The sequence below is a fragment of the Neofelis nebulosa genome, chromosome 5, assembly GCF_028018385.1.
Source record: "Neofelis nebulosa isolate mNeoNeb1 chromosome 5, mNeoNeb1.pri, whole genome shotgun sequence".
NCBI classification, from domain to species: Eukaryota; Metazoa; Chordata; class Mammalia; order Carnivora; family Felidae; genus Neofelis; species Neofelis nebulosa.
Window position 1 is genome coordinate 22068149 of NC_080786.1, and position 25597 is coordinate 22093745.

General features: G+C 40.6%; 2 protein-coding genes across 6 annotated transcripts in view; one reads left to right on the top strand and one right to left on the bottom strand.

The window, feature by feature from the left end:
• Positions 1 to 25597, bottom strand: part of KAT2B (lysine acetyltransferase 2B) — a 104508-nt gene that overhangs the window by 58365 nt on the left and 20546 nt on the right. For all 5 annotated transcript variants that reach the window (XM_058729770.1, XM_058729769.1, XM_058729768.1 and 2 more), the window contains exon 2: positions 12998 to 13124. In XM_058729770.1, the coding sequence (XP_058585753.1) occupies positions 12998 to 13124 (127 nt within the window). The remainder of the gene's footprint in view (positions 1 to 12997; positions 13125 to 25597) is intronic.
• Positions 15064 to 17712, top strand: LOC131511764 (small ribosomal subunit protein eS27-like). The gene has a single exon (XM_058729773.1). It carries the CDS (start codon positions 16212 to 16214, stop codon positions 16464 to 16466), a length of 255 nt encoding a protein of 84 aa, XP_058585756.1. The 5' UTR covers positions 15064 to 16211; the 3' UTR covers positions 16467 to 17712.

Genomic DNA, 25597 nt, shown 5'->3' on the forward strand with positions numbered 1-25597 from the left:
CTGGTACCCTCCCCTTACCACTTCAGGTATACCTTCTGGCGTCCAATTACGGGCAGCTCCATTTCTCTACCTAAGGGCTTTTCCAGTCATTGTAATCTGCTCTGCCATCCACCTGCCCCTCAACAGCAGCCCTTGACCCAAAGCCAAGACATCCGCCTATAAATAAATACCCCGGATCCCTCATCCCTCAGGCTGAATAACTGGCTCCCAGATTTCCCACTCCCCACCCAAAATTAAGTAGCAGTTGCCCAAGGTGGGAGCTGGCTCAGTAATTCACCCTCTCTTGGCCGCTTTTTCCTCATTTCACCCTTCTACTCCCCTAGCTTCATGCCAAATAAACTACAGGCATTCAAATCCCTGTCCTAGGATCTGCTTCTGAGGGAGCTCAAACTAAAATATGCAGTCAAATGCATTTTCAGAGACTCAAGAGGATTAAATACCAAGAGGCTGAGACTTGTAAATTGTCCACAAGGAAGCCAGATTAAAGAACTCATAATTAGAGAGGCAGAGGACACCCAACTTTCCTTCCTTTCTCACGTGGAAAAATAATGGAAAGGCAGAGTGATGGGCCCAAGGTCATGGACCATTGGTAAATCAGCGTGATGTGCACATACGTGTGCGTGGTGTGCGTGTGCACGCACATATGCACCCCATAGAATACTTTTAAAGGTAAGAGAAGAAGGAAATTTGTTTATCTGTCTGCCTTAGGTACTGTGGAATACGTCTAATGGATACATCTAAACTAGAAAATGCCAACACTGTATCATCACATTACCAAATAGAAAAAGAGTAACCAACTCAACTATTTCTCAGAACTTAAGTAACTTGTATCGTAAAAAAAAAAAACAAAAAACAAAAACAAATATATATATAGGAGTATAAATAAAACATTAATATTCAAATCTATTACTTCCTACTTGGCTATCCAACATGTGACTTCATCATTTCTTAAAAGCTACCCAAAATTAGACTTCCTTTTAGATATAATGTTTGCCATTTCACTTTTTTTTTTTTTTTTTTTTTTTTTTAAGTCTGTGCAAAATTTTCCTTGAGGTCAGTCTGGAGCCTTTGGGACACAGGCCTCATTCTGAAGACAACTAGGTCAAAATTTTTATGTCAGTTATTTACAGAAATAATTTTACTGAAAACTGCTTTTGCCTTGTAATGTTTAATTGCTTTCCAGTGATAAGCTATGAAAGCAATCGGTTTATAACATAACATCAATTCCTTCAGATTCTCCACCATACAAAACAATCTAATTAAGGTGCTAAGATAAGTGGGTTTAACTCATAGAAGTACAAGCCATGATTTATTTTTAAAACCAGTGGTTCACTTTCTTTAAGCCACAAAACACTTAATCCAAATGAATTCGTCTTCTTTTTTTTTTTTTTTTAAGTAGGCTCCATGCCCAATCCAATGCCACTCTTGAACTAATGACCCTGACATCAAAACCTGAGCTGAGACCAAGAGTCAGATGCTTAACAGACTCAGCCACCCAGGAGCCCCAGCCCAAAGGAATTCTTAATCAGAATTAGAAAAAGTTGCTCTGATTGAAACAGAAGTTAGAGGCATCTATTATCAGAAGGGGGGCTTGGGGGCATCCCCTCCCCTTGTTGGGGCTCTACAGTTTGAAAACCACTGTTTGGAACCATCATCCAGCATATTCTGAAAAAGAGACATTAAAATGCTTAAAAAGTAAGACCTGAGGAAATTTTTTTCCTTCTGATTCTGCCCATAATGAAATCCATGATCTCTCCTCAAAGCTCTGTGTGTAAGCCAAAGCACAAAGGACTAAGGAGCTGAAGACTGGGAGTCCTGTGGGTTAAATGGAACAGCAAGTTTCCCAGAAGGAGGGAGGGAAAGGGGAAAGGCTGTGCCGGGCAAATGGGGCTAACATTTGCAACACAAGAGGGTAGGTATCTCTTCCTCTGAGAATAAGGGTGGGTGTGGGGTGAAACCAGCCCCCAGATTCAGGCGAGCTTCCTCACTGTCTCTCAGAGTAACCACTTTTCCCTGTCCCTACCTTGCTGGTCATTGGGATCTCAAGCCTAGAGTACCAAAATAGCCCCAGACTGTTTTCTCTGCTCCCAGGATACCCTTCCTAAAACACCACTTTCTTCAAACAACCCCTTCCCTACCAAATCCAAAGACTGACTCCTTGCGGCTGCTGACCAGAAGTGGACAGGACTTACTCAGGAGCCCACAATCAACCCCAACCCATGCAAACACCCAGGTGCACTTCACTCTAACTACAAAGCTAAACTATTTACTATACTGATAATCAACTCATATTTAACTAAAAACAGTCACTCATAATTGAAAAAAAACCCTTCTTTCAATTTGGAAAGCAATCTGTGCTTCAGTTTGGAAGCACATTACTAAAAAATAAAAATAAAAGTAAAAATCTGTAAACTACGTTGTACAAATCTATAGCAGTTAATCTGCCACAGAACTCGTAAGGCTGAATCATTGCTATTTAAAGCTTTTGTAGGGGCCCCTGGCTGCCTCGGATGGTAAAACATGCAACTCTTGATCTCAGGGTTGCAAGTCTGAGCCCCATGTTGACTGTAGAGATTACCTAAAAATAAAATCTTCAGGGGCGCCTGGGTGGCTCAGTTGGTTAGATGTCTGACTTCAGCTCAGGTCATGATCTCACAGCTCTGTGTATTCAAGCCCTGCATCGGGATCTGTGCTGACAGCTCAGAGCCTGGAGACTGCTTCAGATTCTGTGTCTCCCTCTCCCTCTCCCTCCCTCTCTCCCTCTCCCCTCTCTCCCTCTCTCCCTCTCCCCTCTCCCCTCTCTCCCTCCCTCTCTCTCTCTCTCTCTCTCTCTCTCTCTCTCTCTCTCAATCTCTCTCTCTCTCTGCCCCTCCCCCACTCACACACTCTCTTTCAAAAATAAATACACATTAAACAATTTTTAATAAAAAACTAAAATCTTTAAAATAAACAAATAAAGCTGTTGTATATGCTCCCTAGTTTAGCTTCCACCACCAGGGAAGTTTGCATCAATGTAGACTCTCAACTGTGAGAGCATAATGTGCCTTCCCCCACTCCTGCCTCCAGTGAAGAATCATTCTCGGTAATTAAATTAGCCTTTTGAAAATTAATGAGTCCCCCACTGCTTTGATTTGCATTCACTGAAATGCCCTTGGAGGTGTTTGTTTTTCCGTGTTACTGGCCATTTGTATTTGTTCTTTTGAGCACTATTCATGTCCTCTGCCTGGTTTTCTTAGGATGTTGGTCTTTTTCTCATTGCCTTGAAAGAGCTTTAAATCCTTCATGTTCATTGTAAATGCTCCTGGATTTTGTTGCGGTTTGGGGTGGGTTGTAAAGGAATCTTAAATTTTTTGTAAAGTCAAATCTATGCTTGGCCTTTCTTTAAGGCCTTGCTTGCAAAGGTCTTCCCTACATAATCTGAAGATGACAAAAATGTATTTTCTCCTAGCTCTTTAACAGGTTCTTAATTTATTTTATTTTTTATTTTAGAAAGAGAGAGCAAGCGAGAGGAGGGAAGGAGAGAGAAAGAGAGAGAATTTCAAGCAGGCTCCATGCCCGATCCCACCACTCTGGGATCACGACCAGAAACCAAGAGTAGGACACTAACCAACTGAACCACCAAGGCAGCCGAACAGGTTTGTTTTTAAAATATAAAACATTCCTCCACCAAAATGTCAACGTCATAAAAGACAAAAAACAAAATAATATAGAAAAAAAGCTGAGGAACTGTTCCTGATTAAAGGAAACTAAAGGGACCTGCTGTGAAATTGTAACTTGTAATAAAATATATATATTTAGTCTTTGTCCCCTGTCCTGGCACAGTGCTTTTTCCTCCCCACCCCCCACTGTGCTTCTAAAACCCTTGGAATTTCCTAAGTAGTAAGAGCAACAATGCGAAAGGAGTATCTTTTGTTATTCATCACAAGTCCTCTGCAACCACACCTGAATTTAAGTCACTGACCTTTTAGAAAGTCCCTACGGATGGGGGTGCTGATTGCCAGGGGAACCAAATAAGTGACTAAGGGTTGGAATTTTCAGTCCCACCTTCTCTACCTATGATGGGGGTGGGGAGTGGTCTGGAGGCTGAATTAATCACTAGTAGCCAAAGCTTTAATCAATCGTGCCCATATAATGCAGTCTCCATAAAAACCCCAGCTGAAGGGGTTTGGAGAGCTTCAAGGATGGTGCACACAGGAAGGTGCTGGGAGAGTAGTGTGCTTGGAGCTTTGTGCTCCTTTCCTCCAACCTCTCTTCCAAATGGCTGACCCGGAACTATAATCCAGTGGGGTTTTTTTTTTAATGTTTATTTATTTATTGAAAGAGAGAGAGAGAGAGAGAGAGAGAGCCTGCACAAGCAGGAGAAGAGGAGACAGAGAGGGACACAGAATCCCAAGCAAGCTCCACACTCAGTCCAGAGCCTGACAAAGGGCTCGAACTCATGAACTGTAAGATCACGACCTGAGCCGAAATCATGAGTCAGATGCTCAACCAACTGGGCCACCTGGGCACCCCTGAACCACTAATCAAAGAAACTGTTTTCCTGAGATCTGTGAGTCACTCTAGAAAATTATCCAACCCCAGGAGGGGGGCATGGGAATCTCCAGCTTACAACCAGTTGGTCAGAAACGCAAGTGAAACTGGGACCTGCCATTGGCATCTCAAGTGGGAGGAAGGAGGGGGACCGAGAGCCCTTAACCTGTGGGGTCTGTACTGACTATAAGGCCATTAGCATCAGAACTGAGTTAAGAATTGCGAGACAGCCTGTAGTTGTCCACTGGAGCGCTAGAGTATTGCTGATGAGAAAAACCCCACACACTTGGTGCCAGAAGCGTTCGGGAAGTATTGATTGTGTGCAAACTGTTTTCCTTTCACATGACAACTAAGCACACTCGTGATTCTAGACTGGGTGCATAATGTGAAGGACAATATCAGTTGGGGTCAGCTGATAAAAGTAGAATACAAACGTAGATTAAAATATTACATTAATGCTAAAATATACTGAAGTTGGTAACTGAACTGGAATTATGTAAAAGAACGTCCTTATTTTTAGTAAATACACATTGTAGTATTTAGGGGGAAAGGGCCATGATGTATATATATGCAACTTATTTTCATATGGTCCAGGGGGGAAAAAATGTATATACAAATACACACAGGAGCCCCTGGGTGGCTCAATCAGTGAGGCCTCTGACTCTTGATTTCAGCTCAGGTCATGATCTCATGATTCGTGAGCTCGAGCTCCAGTCGAGCTCCACTGACAGTGCAGAGCCTGCTTGGGATTCTCTCTCTACCCTTTCTCTCTGTCCCTTCCCTCATGCATGCATGCATGCTCTCTCTCTCTCTAAAAAATAAATAAACCTAAAAAAATACACACAAACTCAAATATGTGAGTCTCTATGTATATTTATACATATATGAGAGCCAATAACAAAGGAAATCGGGCATAAATCTGAAGTAAATCTGAGCAAAATCTATATGGGATGTCCTTTGTTACTAGTCTAATGACTTCTCTATAGGTTTGAAATTATTTCCCAATAAACGGCTTTTTAAAAATCTTTCATCCCCACCGCCACCCCCGCCAAAAAAAAAAAATCATTCACTTGGAATTTAATAATCAAATATAAAGGACCCTGTTTTCATTCCAAATAGTCTTCCATGGACATGGCACAGAGCATTGATATAATTTTCCAAAATTGGCCAACCCTTTACTTGTGGGAAAAGCTTGCTCTTTCTGGTGGGCCATGGCTTCCCCCAGGGTCCATCGTGTGCAGAGGACAGGGGGAAGCGGAGGGAAGGTGTGAGCCAGAAGACTGGGGGGGCAGGGTCTGCTCTCTTCGTGTCTCTCCAGGAGGATGTACCTTGGCACCTCTCAGTGCAACACCCAGGGTGCCCCAGAGAGACCTGCCAAAGGCCTGCTGCCAAGGATCACGGTGCAGCTGTTGCCTTGCTGGGAACAGGAAGCACACTGTCACCATGTGCTGTGACCCTCTCTAAGCTCTGGCTCCGTGCATCACTGGCCTGCACTTCTCTTGAGGACAGCCTGCCCGTCCTCACATGCCCTGCAGTGTGAACAGGCAGCAGCTGGGCGGGCGGCTAACATGTCTCCGCTCCCTTGGACTGGAAAGAAAGCAAACAGCACAGCACCCGTAGCGTTTGTAAGCTGTTCAAATATATTTTTTTTGCTCATGGGAATTTGAGGTCAAAGCTAGAAGAGGTAAAACAGATTCCTTCAATGAAACCTTCTGAATAAGCACCTTCTGCACTAACGTCTAAAAGTTTATAATTTACAAGTGGTTTCCTCTTTTGTGATCTCAGATCTGGATGGAGAAAAAGAGAAGTTTAAGATTAAGAGCCCTTTAGATGAGTTCAGTCCAATATATATAGAATATAAGACACATATATATATGTAAGTATACTAGCAGCCACTTTTAAAAAGGTGAAATTAGGGGTGCCTGGGTGGCTCAGTTGGTTAAGCATCCGACTTCTGCTCAGGTCATGATCTCACAGTTCGTGAGTTCGAGCCCTGCGTCAGGCTCTGGGCTGATGGCTTGGAGCCTGGAGCCTGCTTCTGATTCTTTGTCTTCCACTCTCTCTGCCCCTCCCCTGTTCAAGTTCTGTCTCTGTCTCTCAAAAATAAATAAATGTTAAAAAAAAATAAAAACAATACATAAATAAAAGGGTGAAATTAATTTATTAATACATTTTATTTAGCCCAATATATACATTATTCAACATGCACTCAGTGTAAAAAATTATTAATATTTTGCATTCTTTTATAATACTAAGTCTTCAAAACCAGTGTGCGTTTTACACTTTCAGTGTTTTTCAATTCAAGCTAACCATGCGTGACTAGTGGCTACTGTTTCGGACAGTGCCGGTACAGATTTTAAACTGTGAAAGCTCCCCTAAATGCTACCAGCCATTTTTTAATATTAAGGAATTCAGTGAGTGCTTATCAATGAAGGAATAAGCCCAATTATGCCCAAGGAACTGAATATATTAGGAACTAGAGAAAAAGTACTTAACCTTAGTCTACTACAGAAAGCCTACATTATTATATAGTTATATATTATATAATCATTTATTATATATCTTAGATGTATAATTAAGAATAATTATAGTTATGCAGGGAACATCGCAGTACAGCTCCAAGAGGCCTTTACTCTCTCCACCAAGTTCCAGACAAGTCAAACTTTGCGGGTGAGCAGGGTTCCCCTGGAGGAGAACGAAGGAAAGGCACTGCGGGTGTTGTGAGCCTCTGCATCCACAGTAGAGGTGGGAGAAAATAGAACCTTCAGAGGGGCGCCTGGGTGGCTCAGTCAATTAAGAATCCAACTTCGGCTCAGGTCACGATCTCAAAATGTGTGGGCTTGAGCCCCGCATCGGGCTCTCTGTTATCAGCATAGAGTCTGCTTCAGATCCTCTGTCCCCCACCCCGCCCCCGGCCCCTCTCTGTCCCTACCCAGCTCATGCATATGCGTGTGCTCACAGGCTCTCTCTCAAAAATAACTAAGCATTAAAAAAAAAAAAAAAAGACCTTCAGAGAACATGGATCAGCCTGGTAGCCAAAATGCAGCAGAGGCGGGGCAGGCAGTGAGGGCTAGGTGCCAGAGGCCCAACAATCCTCAGCGAGAGCTGAACTTCACTCTGAGAATAATGGGAGGCTCAGAGGGGCTAAACATGAGAACGCTTAGCTCAAATTAGATCACTACTTTCTTGGGACGCTGAGTGTACAAGGATGGAGCTGGGGACTCCAGGTGCTCCTGCTACAGAGAAGAAACCTGAATTCAGGGAAAGCTGAAGGAGGCACAGGCGAGAAAAGCAACAGGAAGAACTTCATGATCCAAGGAAGGTAGGGAGAAGTAACTCACATGAACTGAGCAGAAAAAAAATTACCAGATGTATCTATCCCCTTAACTCTTACTGTATACCAGACTCGCAGCTCCTGACAACTCTGAAACCTATGTGTAAAAGACAGCATTAGAAACACAAGGGGGCCTGGCTGGCTCAGTCGGTGGGGCACGCGACTCTTGATCTAGGGGTTGTTGGTTTGAGCCCCACGTTGGCTGTAGACATTACTTACAAAGAAAATCTTTACAAACAAAACCAAACAAAACAAAAGGGAGAACACCCAGCCAGAGAAACATGCTGACTTGACCCAGATGGCTGGGTCCAGTGTGCCGGGCCCCCTATTTCTATCATTTGGCATCTACACAGTACATACGTAAATGGGAACAAGAAGTGATTAAGTGGTGGAGGTCTGTGCAGTGTGGGAAGGCTGAAGAAAATGTGTTGGGTCAATGATTTACCTGTGATTTAAATGTCTGAATTAGTCCATGAGGAAAACACTGGTAGTCCCTTCATACCTCATGCTATTCAAGAAAATAAGCTCTAGTGTAATTGGTTAGTGCCAGTCTTTACTTTCCTTAGAAAGTTTCCACTGTAAATAAGCAAGTAAGCAGAGGTAACCATAGTAAAAAAGAACTGTCAATTTCTACCACTGTAATGTTTAAACACGAGTGTATCTGTGTGATGTATGTGTCTTTATCAGGAAAAAGTGATGGCACGGGAAAAGTAACCAAAAACCTCCTATTTACAACTGCAGAAAACTATCATTAGTCAAATTTAATAATCAGTGTATCCTGGCAGAGGTCAGAACAATGAACTTCAAAATGACAACAAAAATTCCAATTGTGTTTGATCACAATGGAGCATTTCCTCCTTCCCGATCATAGAAGCAGACTGCTATTCAATCAAATAAGCAATCCCCAAATAAGGAACTTTTATTAATACTAAAATAAGGAGAAATGTTTGGGCCAATGAAGTGCTTTGTTAAATTTTTGTAATCTGAACTTGACTGTCCCAATCTCAAATGACAAATAATTTCAGACAATGGACTTGAATGTTGCCAGGCCAGCGCTATCCAAAGGAAATATAATGTGAACCACAGGTGTAATTTTAAGTCTTCCATTTGGAACACCATTTTCCATTGGAAAAAGAAACAGGTGAAATTAATTTTAATAATATATTTTATTAACCCAATATACTTAAAATACCATTTCAACATATAATCACTATTAATGAGATAGCTCATCTTACCTTTTTTCATACTAAGCTTTCAAAATCTGGCACGTATTTTATACGTACAGCTCATCTTAATTTGGAGTAGCTATATTTCAAGCACTCACTAACTCAAGTAGCAAGTAGCTATAACGTTGGACAGCATGGGTCTAGACTAACCATTTTATTCTGTGGATGAAAACTCTGAATCACAAAGGGATTGGGAAAGTGCTGTGCCAGGCCTAGAATTCTGGTTTCCTAATTCACAACTGAACGTTCCTTCCATTGGCCAGACTGTCAGTCCTATGTTTTGTACCCAGGAGACAGGGAAGAGTGTCCAATGACAGGCCAAGGACACCTGGGAGGGAAGTAACTGTCAGGAGACCGCATGAAACCAGAGCTCACTGTCAAAAGAAAATGTATGGCTGAACCAAACAGTATCGGACAGCAAAGCAACAGAACAGACATCATCTCAATCGATAAGCCTGAAGGTTATGTGTTGATAAGCACGGGAATGTTACACGTTGAAACATGTGCATGATCACTGGGGACTAAATCCACCAGGCTCAGCATAGTGACTGTGGAATCAGAATGGTGTACACAAATTTAAATATATTTGAGAATTCAGGCCATCATTTCTAACAGAATTCCTTATACCCTAATCTCTACTGTTGGCATAATTTAATCTGCATAAATAGGAAAATACGTGTGGAACTTGATTTAAATACTCTGGCAAAAGAAAAAAGTGAGGGGAGAGAAAATTGGCAAATTTTAGTAATTATTAAAGCTGGGTGATGAGTACAAGGCACTCATTAAACTATTCTTCCTGGGGCGCCTGGGTGGCTTGGTCGGTTAAGCGTCCGACTTCAGCTCAGGTCATGATCTCACGGTCCGTGGGTTCGAGCCCCGCGTCGGGCTCTGTGCTGACAGCTCAGAGCCTGGAGCCTGTTTCAGATTCTGTGTCTCCCTCTCTCTCTGCTCCTCCCCTGTTCATGCTCTGTCTGTCTCAAAAATAAATAAACGTTAAAAAAAAATTTTTTTTTAAAAACAAAAAACTATTCTTCCTACCTTTACACACTGTGAACTTTTCCAGGATAAAAAGTGTTTTAAAAGGAGTATAAGAGAGAGGAAACATAACCTCAGAAAAAGGTTTTCTAGAGCCCTGATACTAAGACCAAAAAATAAACTGTGAGATCCTGCCAATAATTCTAAGAGCACTTGAAAATGTACAGACATTTCAATTATAGAAAAGCACACTGAAGAGAGACAGAGGTAAAAGGGGTGGGGAGGGAAAGGACAGAGACGAGGAAAAATATTTTTAAAACACCAACAACCTCAATACCCTGAGAAAATCACTGTCAGCAACTCAACATAATCCTTCCAGATCCTTTCCTGTTAGCATATATTGAAAAAAAAAGTCATATCTTCTAAACTGATAAAATGAGATTATACTCATGATGCCATTCTTAAGTCAGCATGCCTTCGTGGGAATGACCACCTTCCATGCAGTTCTCGAAGGGTGCAGCGGAGGGCTGGGCACGTGACAGATGCTACACCAATCAGATCCTATCCTCCAGGGATGTAAATCCTCCTAAGCTGATACTCCCAGGGGCTGGGCAGATGGAGCTGAATCAACCAGTGGGGGTGTCCTGGACAGAAGGCCCATAGATTTCTGCAGCTGAGATCCCTGAACAAGACTAAAACTGGGTTTCCCTGTGTTTTCAGCTTCTGGAAGCTACCGTCTTATAAACACTGTTTTCTTATTTAAGCTAAGCAGAACTCCTATCTGTTGGCCGAAGTTCAAGAACTCTGGGAGTATGGTAATACTACCACTAACAGCAAGAAGAGCTAAGAGTAATGCATTAATTTGCCAGGTACTGATCTAAAATTTTTATGTTTTATCTCATTTAATCCTCACAACAATCCTATGATATCAATACTGTTACTAACTCGGTTTCAGAGCTGAGAAAATGGAGCTCCAGGTAAACTGAATAACATGCCCCACTCACAGCTACTGGTTGTAGAACCAAGATTTTATCTTGGGCTGGTGGATCCTTAAGTCCTAAATTATAAAAGCTCCAATTAAGCTACTTTATGACTTGTTTTTTTCATTAATGATATGTTAAGAATGTCTTTCCATATTGGAAAATACATCATTTTTAATAGCCATATTGAATTTTATAATATAGATTGTCATAATTCAAGCAATTATCTCCCACTCTGGGATACTTAGGTTATTTCTAGTCTTAATATCATGAATAAAGCTGTAATAATGTTCTTTTAGTTTTGAGGACACATCTTGATTTACAAATAGGTTAAATTTCTGGCATGGATCTGCCAGGTCAAAGGATATGTACTTTTTTCCCTATTCTTGATTGTGTATCAAATAAGGGTATTTGTTTTCAAAGCTAGTTGAGAAATATAAAAGGGAACAAAGTTAGCTTTTCTTTGTAAAAGGCCATTTCTGCCTTTGGGCATTCATGTGTGTTTACATGCTCAGAATGGAGACAATCTGCTCAGCTAAGAAAGAAGGCTCTGTTTTTAAATGTTAATTGATGTAAGATAATTGGATTTCCCAATCAATACCAAATACAGTTCAAGCACAGTGCTTAAGAAGTTCTTGAGCCAGCTTTTTATCGCATCATATTTCCTGAGGCAAATTCTAAAGGGCACTCGCTCTGGGATCAATTGTGGAAAAGGTAAGTTATAAGCAAAGGTGTTTCTGTAACTCTTGGAATCCATCCTTTGCACTGTTTTTTTCAAAAATCAGAACTTACATTATTTCAGACACCAGTTATACAATGATGTAATTATGTGTTTATGGTATGTTTATTTCTTTTGTGAGATCAATGTTCTCTATTTCCTTTCTCAGAAGGTTACTTCAGTGCAGTAACTTCCTGGGAGGATCACATTATCTACTTTTCTGCTCTATAAGGATTGAAATACTCTCCAGCTGAGTACAAAATAAAACTTCAGACTCAGCCTGACATCACGCTACCTTGAAGGCTGATGCTGCACCGTTTCATATCACCAGGAAGCTCGAAAGAAAGATGATGTCAAAAAGAAGCCACCTACTTATGGTCACGGGGAAAAAACCGCTTCAGTGACCAGGCTCTGCCCAGAACAACCCTGGACAGTAAACTGAACATGCAAGACGTTCTCTGGGAGACTGGATAACCAAAGGGGGAAAAGTAAGTATAATATTCCAAGATGGTCCTTTATGAACTAGAATTTTAATATCTAGGGAAAACTACCCGTTAACTTTTATCTACCCAAACCAAATACAATTTTTAAAATTTTATCTTAAAACGAGTATCAAGACAAGAACATATTAGCACAGTCCAGTTGAGTAACTCTGGCAGAGCCTATCTTTCCAAACTGACAATGATTATCTTGCCAGGGATAGATAAGAAAGTTGAAAGGGAGAACACAAGTAAACATTCACCAAACACAACCCCAGTGAAGAAAGAGCTACCAGATGCAAGAAAATAAACAATATAAAGATAAAATGAAGCACTTCCAGCAAGTTCAGGGAATCAGAAAATAAAATAATAAAAATAATAATAACAATAACGATTAGACAAAGACCCAGTTGGTTGAGGCTTAGATCCTGGAGATCAAAGACCTTCAGGCTCCCATCAGAATGAATGAGGACACATTACACTCTATTCTAAGCCACTCAATGGCCGTGGTCCAGCAATCCCCCAGTGGAATCCAGCTCTTAGGGAAGGGGGGAGAGATGGATAAGGACTCAGTGCAAACAGTGCAGAGCTTGTCTCACATTAAGCAAATTCATGAGACTAAATAGACTCTTTTGTTACTGCCTCAAAAAGAGGTAAATAGCATGCGAGTTTGGTTAACCCACGGAATTAAGTAAGTTAGAACTTTCAGGCAACGAGGACATCGTTCACGTTCCCTTGAAGATTTAGGAACTCACCTAGGGCATGGCTACAACTCCGGCAGGATTCTGTTAGACTGACAATTATTTGCTGCAGATCAGCTCTGGGGGGAGTAGGAGAAGGGTTGGGGTTTTTCCAGCCATTACATTTACAAGACTCCTCGGCCTAAAAAAGGAATAGAGAAAATCATGTAACAAGCAGCAATGGACTCAACATTTTACGTGAGATCAATACACACTAGTTAGAGGACAGCTACCCTCCCCGCTCCTGACTTTGTAACTTTCGACATATGCACAAGAAACAAAAACAGAGAAAAAAGGCAAAGGGAGTGTTTGATCCAGGCATTTTGTGTTTTCGTAGTTTTTTTGTTTGTTTCTTTTCTGCTGGCTGGAATGTGAGTGCTGCAGCTCAGACAGCAGACCCATACACTTTGGTACCTTTGGTACCATTGCCCCAAGCAAATGTCCATGGAGTGGTCAGTTCCTAGGGAATCCATCCAGAAAGCTTCCCAAGGCAACAAGCCAGATTCCTGAGGTACCTGGAACACAGCCGGGGCCTTGGCCATGATTGAGCCTTGCAGGTTCGAAGGCCACTCCCCCCCCCCGCCCCCCAACGCTGCAACTCTGCCCCAAGGACAAGAAAGGAAACCCGCGAAACTGAGGAAGTTAGCAATCTTAAGGACTTGAGGAGGGACACGCCCAGGGGAAGCCACATTTGCTGGCTTCCAAGTAGGCTCCAGCTTTAGAAAGAGAGAGGGTCTCACCATGTAGTCTGGGATTTCTACCTGTGATATTTCTGAGGTTTCCTGAACTGCAACACTATTATTTATTATTTTGGCAACACTTACTAGATATCTTCCATACTCTCCACATTACCCTACCTTCTTTGAGAACAGTGAATACAATCTAGCCTTTTTATAGTGACTTGGGTTATAAAATGTAAGACGAGGGATAGAAAGATATCAACTATTTTCAAATGTAAAAATAGCATGAAACATAGCTGGCTGATTGCGGGTGAGAGCCTTCTATGTACACTGTCCAATATGTAACCATTAGCCACATGTGACTGTTGAGCACTTGAAATGTAGCTAGTCCAAACTGAAATGTGCTGCAGATTTACATACCAGATTTAAAACACTAATGCAAAAATAAAATGTCACATTATTAATGTTCACACTGGTTACATGTTGAAACATTAATATTTTAGGTACCTTTAAATAAAAGGTATTAAAATTCATTTGACCTGTTTCTTTTTACTTTTTTAATGTGGCTACTGGAACATTTAAAATTACATATGTGGTTCACATTCTACTTCTTTGGGTAGCACTGGTCTACAAAACATCGCATAAATTTTTGTGCTCAGGCTTTGTGTTCGATCTTTGATCAGAGATTTTTTTCTTCCCACTTCCCACCACCTCCAACCCGCCAGCCCACAAACCCCATAGCAGATGGCTGAAGTTAGTAGAAGTCTAATTTGTAGAAAATTGGAGAAAGGCTGCTACCTTAACCTCACACAGAAAATTCTCCAAGACAGGGACAGTTTCTGAAGTGTGTGCACATATAGGAGAATAAGAAATGAAAGAATACATAACTGGCAAGGCAAGAAGGGCCAAGGTGAAAGAAGGAAAACGTGTTTCTACAGATAAGACCCTATGCTTTTGAAGATAAGTCCTTTGCAGTGGGCCCTGCGAATGTTGGCAAGCCCAGCCTGACTGCTTCTCACATTTTATCACATTTTATCATCCATGAGGATGGAGAAGGCAAGACCAAAAACAGCAACTTAACAGCACAACCCCCAATGAGTAGTAGCTCAAGCAACCCTCTTATGTTTGGCCAGGCATCAGGAAGGATCTGACTATCAAACCCTACTCCTCACTTACTAAGCTGAACTGGGCCGTGAAATTCCCTATAATGAGCCATCCACTTCTTCAGAGACTGGAAAGGTCTCAAAGGGCCATGTTTTTGAGAAGGACTCTCATGACAACTTCCATCCAAGAAAGCATCCCTATAATCTTTGTAGGGATGGAGGAAAACACCCCCATTGTGGACCATTCCTCTCCTAGCAGTGGAATAGCTACCCAAGGGACTCCCACAGCCTCTGACTTCTCTGAGCAGCTGCCCTTTCCAAAACAAAAACTCTTGGTAGAAAAAGAAAAATGATGACAATAGTAGTCCAAACAAATCAATTAAATACAGCAGGACAAATCTAAAAGGAAAAATAGCAATGGCCCAAAGCCTTTCAGTTTGCAGAACTAAATTCCAAGCCAAAGAACTACTATGCATATTGAGTCATTCATTGAACAGTATGTATTGAGGGCCTACTCTGTGCCAAGTACTTGTGCTAAGTATGGAAGGAAAGAACTAAAGATCCTGCCCTCATGGTGATGACGGATGGGGCAAACAGGCAACACAAATTAACGAAGTATATAGTATATTAGAAAGTGACAGTGCTATGGAAGGAAAGATGAAGAGATGGGAGAAGGGGTGAGGGAAAGGATAGGATAGAATCTGCAATTTTAAGTAGCCTTTTTGAGAAAGGAGCAATAAAGCAAAGACTTGAAGGAGCAGAGGGAGGCGACCATTAGATGTCTGGTGGAAGAATATCCCAGACAGAGGAAATAAAGCAAAGTCAAGAGTGGCTGGCTTGATCAACAAAAAGCAAAGACCAGCATGGCTAGAGCACAGTGAGCAAAGGAAAGAGCTGAGCTGGAAGTAGGAGGAATCCTGCAAAGCCTCAGAGGCAGTAAGAAGGACTTCAGCTTGGTTACTTGACCTGTCGTGTCTCCCTCTCCAACGGGATCCTCTGGGCTTGAAACAGGGATAGGGACAGAACACAAGGACATGAGGCAAGATGTCTCCAAACTCATTTGTTTCTTTCATTTTTTCCTTTCCTCATTTGTGTAAAGCCTTCCCACTTTCTCTTTTCCTTTAGCATCACTCATAGAGGCATCCATTTTTCTGTCACTAGCTTATGTGAGCAAATAATCCAATTTCCTTTCACTTTTAACTTCCAATCCAGGATCAACTATGCATTATTCTATTACACAGGGAAGCACAACAACTACTCATACATTCCAGAATTTATAAATCTCTTTGCTATCTAGATAGAAAGGAACTCTACTCTAATACCTTAAAACCAAGGCCCAGCAACAGAACAAAGGATTCTTCTGAAACTACCATAAAGATGCCAAGTTGTCTAGTTAAGAGTTTCATCACTTAGCCTTTCTGGCAGTGACAACCTGCCCACAAGAACATGCCCCTAGCGAAGGACCTCCTGCACCCATCCCTGGAAGAGGAGGAGAGGAAACACAAGAAGAAGCGCCTGGTACAGAGCCCCAACTCCTACTTCATGGACGTGAAGTGCCCGGGGTGCTACAAAATCACCACCGTGTTCAGCCATGTACAGACGGTGGTGCTGTGTGTGGGCTGCTCCACCATCCTGTGCCAGCCGACAGGAGGAAAAGCAAGGCTCACAGAAGGATGCTCCTTCAGACGGAAGCAGCACTAAGTGCACCCCGAGTCAACGTGAGTGGGGAACTATCCCAATAAACAGATTTTTGCATACGTTCAAAAAAAAAAAAAAGAGTTTCATCACTTACTAAGGCCCAAGATTAACTTTAGGCTAGAGATCAGGTGGGTAATAACTTAAGTTCAAAACCCCAAGGAATTATGTAATCTGGGATTCTGTCCTCATTCACTTTAGCTTTTGACAAACGATGGATTTTGCATCTGGGCACATTAGCAACGACAGCCTACGTCTCCTTCTTTGGCAGGTTGTCTATGGGCAGGCAGGAAAACTAGTAGGAACTCTGCATGGACCAGAGTAAGACTAACCTCTGCCAGCATTTGTAACTCCAGATTCTCAGAGAGACAGTGACCCAGTGAGACATGAATTTCCTTCATTATGAGGAAGCCTGAGAAGCCAACTTGCTCTCAACTGATCCAAAAGTATTTCTAGCCTATGTACTCCACCTCTATAAGAGGCATCAGCCTTGACAAAACACTACTCCGCAGTTCAAAGGTATGAGTCTACAGGTAAATCTCTCCATACTGTGCTTGGGGCTGAAATCCATGGGATCACGCCATAGCTAAAGGCAGTGCTGGGAATGGATTATCTCAGAAGACAATGCTAACGCGGAATGTTTTCTCTGTATTTGGAGGGTGGGTGGGAAGAATGCAGAGGGAAAAGAATAGACAGAAGGTGAACCTTTCCTACTGACTCATGCACTGGCCATTTATTCATTCTTCAAACACTGAGCACTACTACATATCAATCATAGGACCAGATACAGAAGACACACAAGAAATTTCTCCAGAAATAAAAACCTACCCGAGTGGTTCTCAATGTTAGAGGCACACTAGAATTACTGGAGAGCTCTGCTAAGCCTAATACCACACCTGGCCCTAGATCAATTAAATCAGGATATCTGGGTATAGATCCCAGACATCAGTATTTTTTTAAGCTAGTGATTCCAATGTGTAGACAAACTTGAGCATCTCTGATCTAAAAGGAAGAGTTACTAGTAATGGATCCATTAAAAACACCCACACTGGGGTGCCTGGATGGCTCAGCTGGTTAAGCGTCCAACTTTGGCTCAGTTCATGATCTCATGGTTCGTGAGTTCGAGCCCCACACTGGGCTGTGTGCTGACAGCTCAGAGCCTGGAGCCTGCTTCGGATTCTGTGTTTCCCTTTCGCTCTGACCCTCCTCTGCTCACACTCAGTCACTCTCTCTCTCTCTCTCTCTCTCTCTCTCTCTCTCTCAAAAATAAATAAACATTAAAAAAAAAAATAAAACACACATGCATACTAACAGGCCATGTCAGGAAGATCTACACAGACAAGGGGCTTTTCAAGTGGGAGGAGAGGAGGGGAACAAGAGTTCATTTTAGAAGGGAAACAGCAGATGTGTGCTTTGGAACATACTTCTTACCCATCGCTTCATGTATAGCTAAATATGTAGGTGCCTGCTTTCTCCATAACATTTCTATGTAATTAGAGACCAGTGGTACTCTCCTGAGGCTGGGTGACAGAGGAGAAAAGAGGAGAAAATTCTAACATCTTTGTGTCAGAATTTTCTAGGATTTTTATGAAGGGATAAAAGAATATGTATAGTTTAAAATTCTAAAATTATCACTATAAACAAATACATTATAAAATTACTCCTTTTGGAGGGGGGCTATGATTTATAGATCTCTGCCTGAACCTTGCCTTTTTTAGTCATGATATTTATCTTAAAAATTCAGCCTAGGGGCACCTGGGTGGCTCAGTCGGTTAAGCATCCAACTTCGGCTCAGGTCATGATCTCGTGGTTTGTGAGTTCAAGCCCAACACTGGGCTCTGTGCTGACAGCTCAGAGCCTGGAGCCTGCTTCAGGTTCTGTGTCTCCCTCTCTCTCTGCTCCTCCCCCACTCATGCTCTCTCTCTTTCAAAAATAAATAAACATTAAAAAAGAACTTTTTTAATAAAAATAAATAAATATTCAGTCTAAATTAAAAAACAAAGGTTGAGAATCATCGGCCTAGAATAGATAAGACTTTGGGACTGAATCAAATAGGTGATGCATACCTATTCCTCCTGAAGCTCTACTCAGGAAATACATTCTCAGATATTTTCCCAGATAGCTGTATGGAAAGAGACGAGATCTTCTTGCAGCAAAATCTAAGAACTAGAACATTCTTTCAGGCCTTCCTGAACAGCCTTCCTCAGACTCTGAAGAAGCAAAGAGGCCAGGGATAGAAAAAAGGGGCCAGGTTACAGGAAAGACATGAGTTTGAGGCTATCCATCGTCGTAAAAAAAGACTAGCAGGAAACTCAGAGTTCTTTCTGAGCACTCCTGCAAGGGCTCTTTCCCTTTCTCCACTACCCCTCAACACCCTGCCCTCAACCCAATCATAGCAGCAACAGAAGGAATGGAGGCAAACTCAAGGTCAGCAAAATGTTTCAGCTTAGGTTGAAGTTGGTAGAAAGACCACAAGTGACAGTATACAGCATCAATGCCATGGTCAAGAGGAAAGGACTTGCAATTAAAGAAATACAATTTCAAATCTTAACTCCAACACTTACTATGTGAACCTAGGGTGAATCACTTAACCTCTCCAAGCTTCCTAATCTATAAAGTGGGTTTTAAAGTACCTATCTCACAAGACTGTTGGAGGTATTAAGCAATTAATGTGGGTAGATGCTGAATAAATGGAAATTGTAACAAAGATTACAGTGGCACTGATAATGATAATATGCTAGGAGTATTCTGTTAGGTGAAAGGTGAGCAAGGAACAAGGGCTCTACAAATCATGAGGAACTATGACAGTTAATACTTTTTTAAATTCTTTTAAATGTTTTATTTATTATCGAGAGAGAGAGAGAGAGAGAGAGAGAGAGAGAGAGAGAGAGAGAGAGAATGAGCAGGGGAGGGGCAGAGAGAGAGGGAAACAGAATCTGAAGCAGGCTCCAGGCTCTGAGCTGTCAGCACAGCCCAACGCGGGGCTCAAATTCGTGAACTGAGAGATCATGACCTGAGCCGAAGTCGGGCGCTTACCCGACTGAGCCACCCAGGCGCCCCGACAGTTAATACTTTAAAGCAAGGACTTGAAGAGGATGCAAGCAATGGGAGTAGTTTGAGGATATTGGCCTCAATCACTATGAAAGAGGCTACAGATCTTACTGAATAAAAGACTGAGCAGCTTATAAGTTACGTAAAAAATTATTTTCCTCAAAGAATAAATCAACTCCATGTCCACTATAGGCGAGAACAGTGAGAGGTCATTCAACGGCTCACTGGTGATCTCGGTGGACATTTTTACAAAAAGCAGAGGTGAAGAGAAAATGATGGCAGGGTTACATATATGCAATCACCCAGTAAGTACATAATATATCAAAATCCATAGGATATGGTCAAGGCAACATTTAAAGGAAAACATATACCCTTAAATGCATATGCGGGAAAAACATGAAGATTGAAAATAAGTAAACTATTCATTCAACTCAATGATCTAGAAAAAGAGTAACAAAATAAACTCAAGAAAAATTGACAAAAGGAACTTACATAAAAAATTTTTCAGGAAATCAATAACAAAGAAAATTATATACCTAACCAATATAATAAATGGTTGATTTTTTAAAAGACATTAAAAGAGGGGCGCCTGGGTGGCGCAGTCGGTTAAGCATCCGACTTCAGCCAGGTCACGATCTCGCGGTCCGTGAGTTCGAGCCCCGCATCAGGCTCTGGGCCGATGGCTCGGAGCCTGGAGCCTGTTTCCGATTCTGTGTCTCCCTCTCTCTCTGCCCCTCCCCCGTTCATGCTCTGTCTCTCTCTGTCCCAAAAATAAATAAAAAACGTTGGAAAAAAAAAAATTTAAAAAAATAAAATAAAATAAAAAAAAAAAAGACATTAAAAGAAACAAACTCGACAATTCTAATGAAGGCAAGAAAAAAAGAACAATGAGAAAGGAAATACAACTACAGATTTATTTTACAACTATAGATAAGTACTCTGTAGAACTTTATAACACTAAACGTGAAAAACTAGATGAATCAAGTGACTTTCTAGGAAAATATAAATTATCAAACCTGATTTAATAAGTAGTAAAGTTTTCTAACAACCCTAGAAGAAAATGAAAAGGTAGTCAAAGAGCTAAAAAAAAGGCTCCAGGATCAGATGGTTTTATAGTAAGTTCCAGTTAATTCTCAAGAACTATCCAAAATAAATATAATGTGAACCACGCATAAAACTTTTAATTATCTAGTATCCACATTTTAAAAAGTAAAAAAAAAAAAAGTGAAATTAATTTAAATAAATTTATTTAATATAGTATGTCCAAAATATTACCGTTTCAACATGTAATCAGTATAAAAACACTATTAATATGACATTAATATATGATAGCACATTTCAGTTCAGACCAGCCACATTTCAGGTGCTCAACTGTCATTTGTGGCTGGTGGCTACCATACTGGACTCAGGAGAGCAGATTAGTCCTTTGTATTGTAAACTGTTTCAGAGCGTTAGAAAAAGACGCACACTGACGTGTCATTCTACGAATCCAGTATAACCCTGCCACAAAAACAGAATACAGACAGCAAAACACACTGAAAAAATCACTAGCCCAATCTCACAAAAAAATTTTTTAAGAAAATGGAAATAAAATATTTGTAAATTAAATCCAACAGTACAATTAAAATCATGCATTTTGACCGACACCTAAGAACTAAGCAAAGTTTATCACAAGAATGCAAAGATAATCAATCATTGCAAACAAATTACATTAACAAATTAAGAAAAAATAATTACAATTGATGCCAAGGAAGCTTTTCATAAAATTCTATATCAATTTCTGATTTTAAAAAATTGCCAACTTGCCATAGAAGAAAATTCTTTTAACTCAAAAACATTATATTAAATAAAGAGATACATTATTCCTATTAAAGTTACCATAACAAGGAAGCCCTCAACACATCCACTGTTCAACACTGTCCTGGAAGTAAATAAAGACTATAAAAATTGGTAGGCAATTCTTAGAGATTATCAAAACTTATACAGAAATCAGTAAATTGACTAAAGAATAAGATCAACATATAAAAGTCAGAATCTTTTCTCTATGTCAGCAAGAACCACTTAGAAAATGTAATAGGGAAAAAAAAGATCCTAATAGCAAAAACCATCAAATACTTAGGAATAAATCTTCAAGGAGATGAGTAAGATCTGTATACAGAAAACTATAACTTTCTACTAAAGATTGGATAAATTTCCGTATTGAAATGAAGAAATATGCATTGTTCATGACAGGATGTAAACGTATTAATTTTACAATTTACAATATGGTAAATCTGTATTGTAAAGATAGCAATTCTCCTCAAACGTATAAGTTCCATAAACCAGATCAGTTGAAAGAATATACACTTATGACATATATAACAAAGTATTAATATTCGGAATTTATAAAGATCATCTATAAAACAAGAAGTAAAAAGCACAGTCTGACAGGGAAAAATTTGTAAATCCAGATGATTCCAAGAAAAATGGATGCTAATGTTAAATAAACCTATACAAAATGGTCAAAATAACTAGTAATGTAGAAATGAAAAAGTAAAAGCCCTGTGAGGTATTTCCTCATACTAATTAAGTTGGCAAAAATACAGAAAAAGTTGACATTGATATCTAAGGTTGACCAAGATGTGAGGAAAACACACACCCTCATATAACATGTGTGGCAGGAAACATTGGTACAGACTTTCAGAAACCAAACTGGACTGTTTGTGCCCTTTGGCCCAAGGGCACTACTTGGAAGCTTTCCTACAGAAATACTCACATGTGCTCAATGATATCTGTACACCATTTATTAGAGCAAAAGAAAAAATATATGTCAGGTAAAATCTGATCATTAATACAAGAATTTATAAAATTATGTAGATCGGTGCCACAGACTATTATGCCACATTTATCAATACAACTAACCGCGTAGACTTGGGACCCCTCCAGGTCCCAGTAAAAGGCAGAAAAAGCAAACTACAGAATACTAAGCATAATCCAATATATCTTTTAATAAAATAAGAGAATATGCAATTTAAGCATGTAATATGTATTTGGATATACAGAGAAACTAGACGGATACATATGGAGGGGGGCAGAAGTGGGAAAGGGAGAGGGACATTCATATTGTACTTTATCATTCTTTTTCTATTTTAAAGTTTATTTCTTTGTTTTGAGAAAGAGAGAGAGAGAGAAACAGACAGACAGACAGACAGAAAGCAAATGGGGCAGACAGACAGACAGCAAACGGGGGATGAGAGAGAGAATCCCAAGCTGGCTTTGAGCTGTCAGTGCAGGGCCCAACATCAGACACTATCTCATAAACCCTGAGATCATGACCTGAGCTGAAATCAAGAGTCAGATGCTTAACCAACTGAGCCACCCAGATGTCCCCACACTGTACTTTATATTTTTCTCTACGGTATTCATATTCATGGGTTGCTTGCTAATTTTCTTTAACATGAATTCATCTGAGGGGAAAATATAATTCCAGAAAAATATCCAAGGACCGTAACAGAGGCTCAGTATAAATCAGTCGTGGGGGAGGAAATGCAGAAACCACATCCTTATCACAAACCACATTTAAGAATTCAAGGATCCAAAACTTTTCCCCCGTGGGGTTGCTTATAAAATCTCCCTCCCTTTCCTGAGGTTCAAGCCAAAAAATAACAAGGCTGCAATTCTTGAAAAAGACAATATAGATTTTTAGAGATAGAAATTCTGACTTCATTATTACAACAGACTTAGAAGAATCAGCCCATAAAGAAAAGTTTATTCCACTCCTTGTCTTAACATGACAGAGAAGAATGGCCGTGTTCATGGGGGTCTGATAATGGGTAAAGATCTCAGGGCAGAGAGATTTGGAATAATAAAGTCTTATATTCCCTCTGCTAAAAAAAAAAAAAAAAAAAAAAAAAAAGTTACATCCCAAGTATTAACTTTACTTCCTTAAGCTACCTGTGATAGAAGTACTTAATGAATTCCACCACAATAAACACTTGAACATGTAACTGAATAAAGGACTTTTCTTTCAAAATGGACTCACTCTGCTTCCCCCACTGAGTCTTGGGATCTCAGTAGCTTTCACAAAGTAGACTTTTATTTCTTTTGTTCAGAACAACTGAGACTGTTTCCAAATAAATAGAAAATTCCCTGAAAACTAATCGAAAGATAAAAGGACAGAGAGAACAAAGGAGGGAGAAAACATAAGCAAAACACTGAGAAGTATAAAAGTTTTGTGAGCCCCCCAGCACTGGAGCTGAGCTGGCCAGTGTGCAGCAGGCAGCCACAAGTGGGTATCCAGTCTCCAAAAGGGAGTAGGTCCAAGTTGAGATGCATTCTAAGAGTAAAATAAACACTAGATTTCAAAGACGTACTGTCAAAAACAAAAAATGTTAAAATATCTCATGAAGAATTATTTTACATTGATTACATGTTATAATGAGATGCATTCTAAGAGTAAAATAAACACTAGATGTCAAAGAGTGTCAAAAACAAAAGAAGAATGTTAAAATATCTCATGAAGAATTATTTTATATTAGGGGCGCCTGGGTGGCTCAGTTGGTTGGGCCTCTAACTTTGGCTCAGGTCATGATCCCACTGCTCATGGATTTGAGCCCTGCGTCGGGCTCTGTGCTAACAGCTCAGAGCCTGGAGCCTGCTTCAGATTCTGTGTCTCCCTCTCTCTCTGCCCCTCCCCCACTCACACTCTGTCTCTGTCTCTCAAAAATGAATGTTAAAAAATATATATTATTATGGGGCGCCTGGGTGGCGCAGTCGGTTAAGCGTCCGACTTCAGCCAGGTCACGATCTCGCGGTCCGTGAGTTCGAGCCCCGCGTCAGGCTCTGGGCTGATGGCTCGGAGCCTGGAGCCTGTTTCCGATTCTGTGTCTCCCTCTCTCTCTGCCCCTCCCCCGTTCATGCTATGTCTCTCTCTGTCCCAAAAATAAATTAAAAACGTTGAAAAAAATATATATATATATATTATTATATATTATTACATGTTACAATGATATTGTAGAATATTAAATAATATACTAAAATTAATAAAATTTAATATTTGGTTTTTCTCTTTTTTTTTTTTAATTTGGCATAGTGGGTGCCAAGTCCGGGACTTGAAACACCAGACGGGATCTTATTTGAAAACAGATATGATTTCTTGTAGATATGAACAGTTAAGGATGCTGAGATGAAATTATCCCGAACATCAACTGGGCCCTAAAACCAATAACTGGTGCTTTTATGAAAGAAAGGAGAGATTTGGACATTGAGCCATAGACACGGAGACACACAGGCCATGTGAAGACAGAGGCAGAGACTGGAGTGATACATCTATACACCAAGGAATGCTGAAGATGGCCAGGAGGCAAGAAAGGATTCTTTCCAGAGCCTCTGGAGGGAGCATGGCTCTGCTGACTCCTTGACTTCAGACCTCTGGCCTCCAAAACTGTAAATAAGGAAAGTTTGTTACTTAACCCCCCTTATTGGTGATAATTTGTTATGGCAGTCCTAGGAAACCAATACATATGGCCACTGGAAAATTACATACGTTAAGTCACATGTGTGGCTCATGCTACATTTCTACTGGCTATTGCCACACTAGAGTTTAAAAGGGATCTACCCCCCAAAACCCGTCTTTGCTATAGACCCTAAGAGCTTACGCCTAGGACAGTCCTAACATTTCCTAAGTGGTTCTAAGTGGTTTGAGTTATACCTCTCTGAGATACCTGGAAATCCCTTGAGCTTGGCTCAATTGTTTCAGGATTTATTCTTTTTTTCTTTTTTTAGTAGGATATACAAAGCACTTCTTACATGTGTACATGCACTTGGGCACTTGGAAACCTAAGTGCAAAAAAATTGTAGTATGTGTGGGACTTCTTGCCCAATTTACTGAAGAGGACATACTAAAGAAAACATTCATTGCCTTTATCCTTGACTGCCAGCAAAGCACTTTCTGCCACATGTTCCAAGCTGTTGCTACCATGCCCTCTGCCTTGGCCTTTAATTCTCCCTTCCAGATGTGCAGGCCCAGCCACTGTTCTTCCAGATAAGAGGTTTTCCTTCAAAATACCTTTCCCACATCTCTCCTTAATTAGGCAAGACAGCTGCTA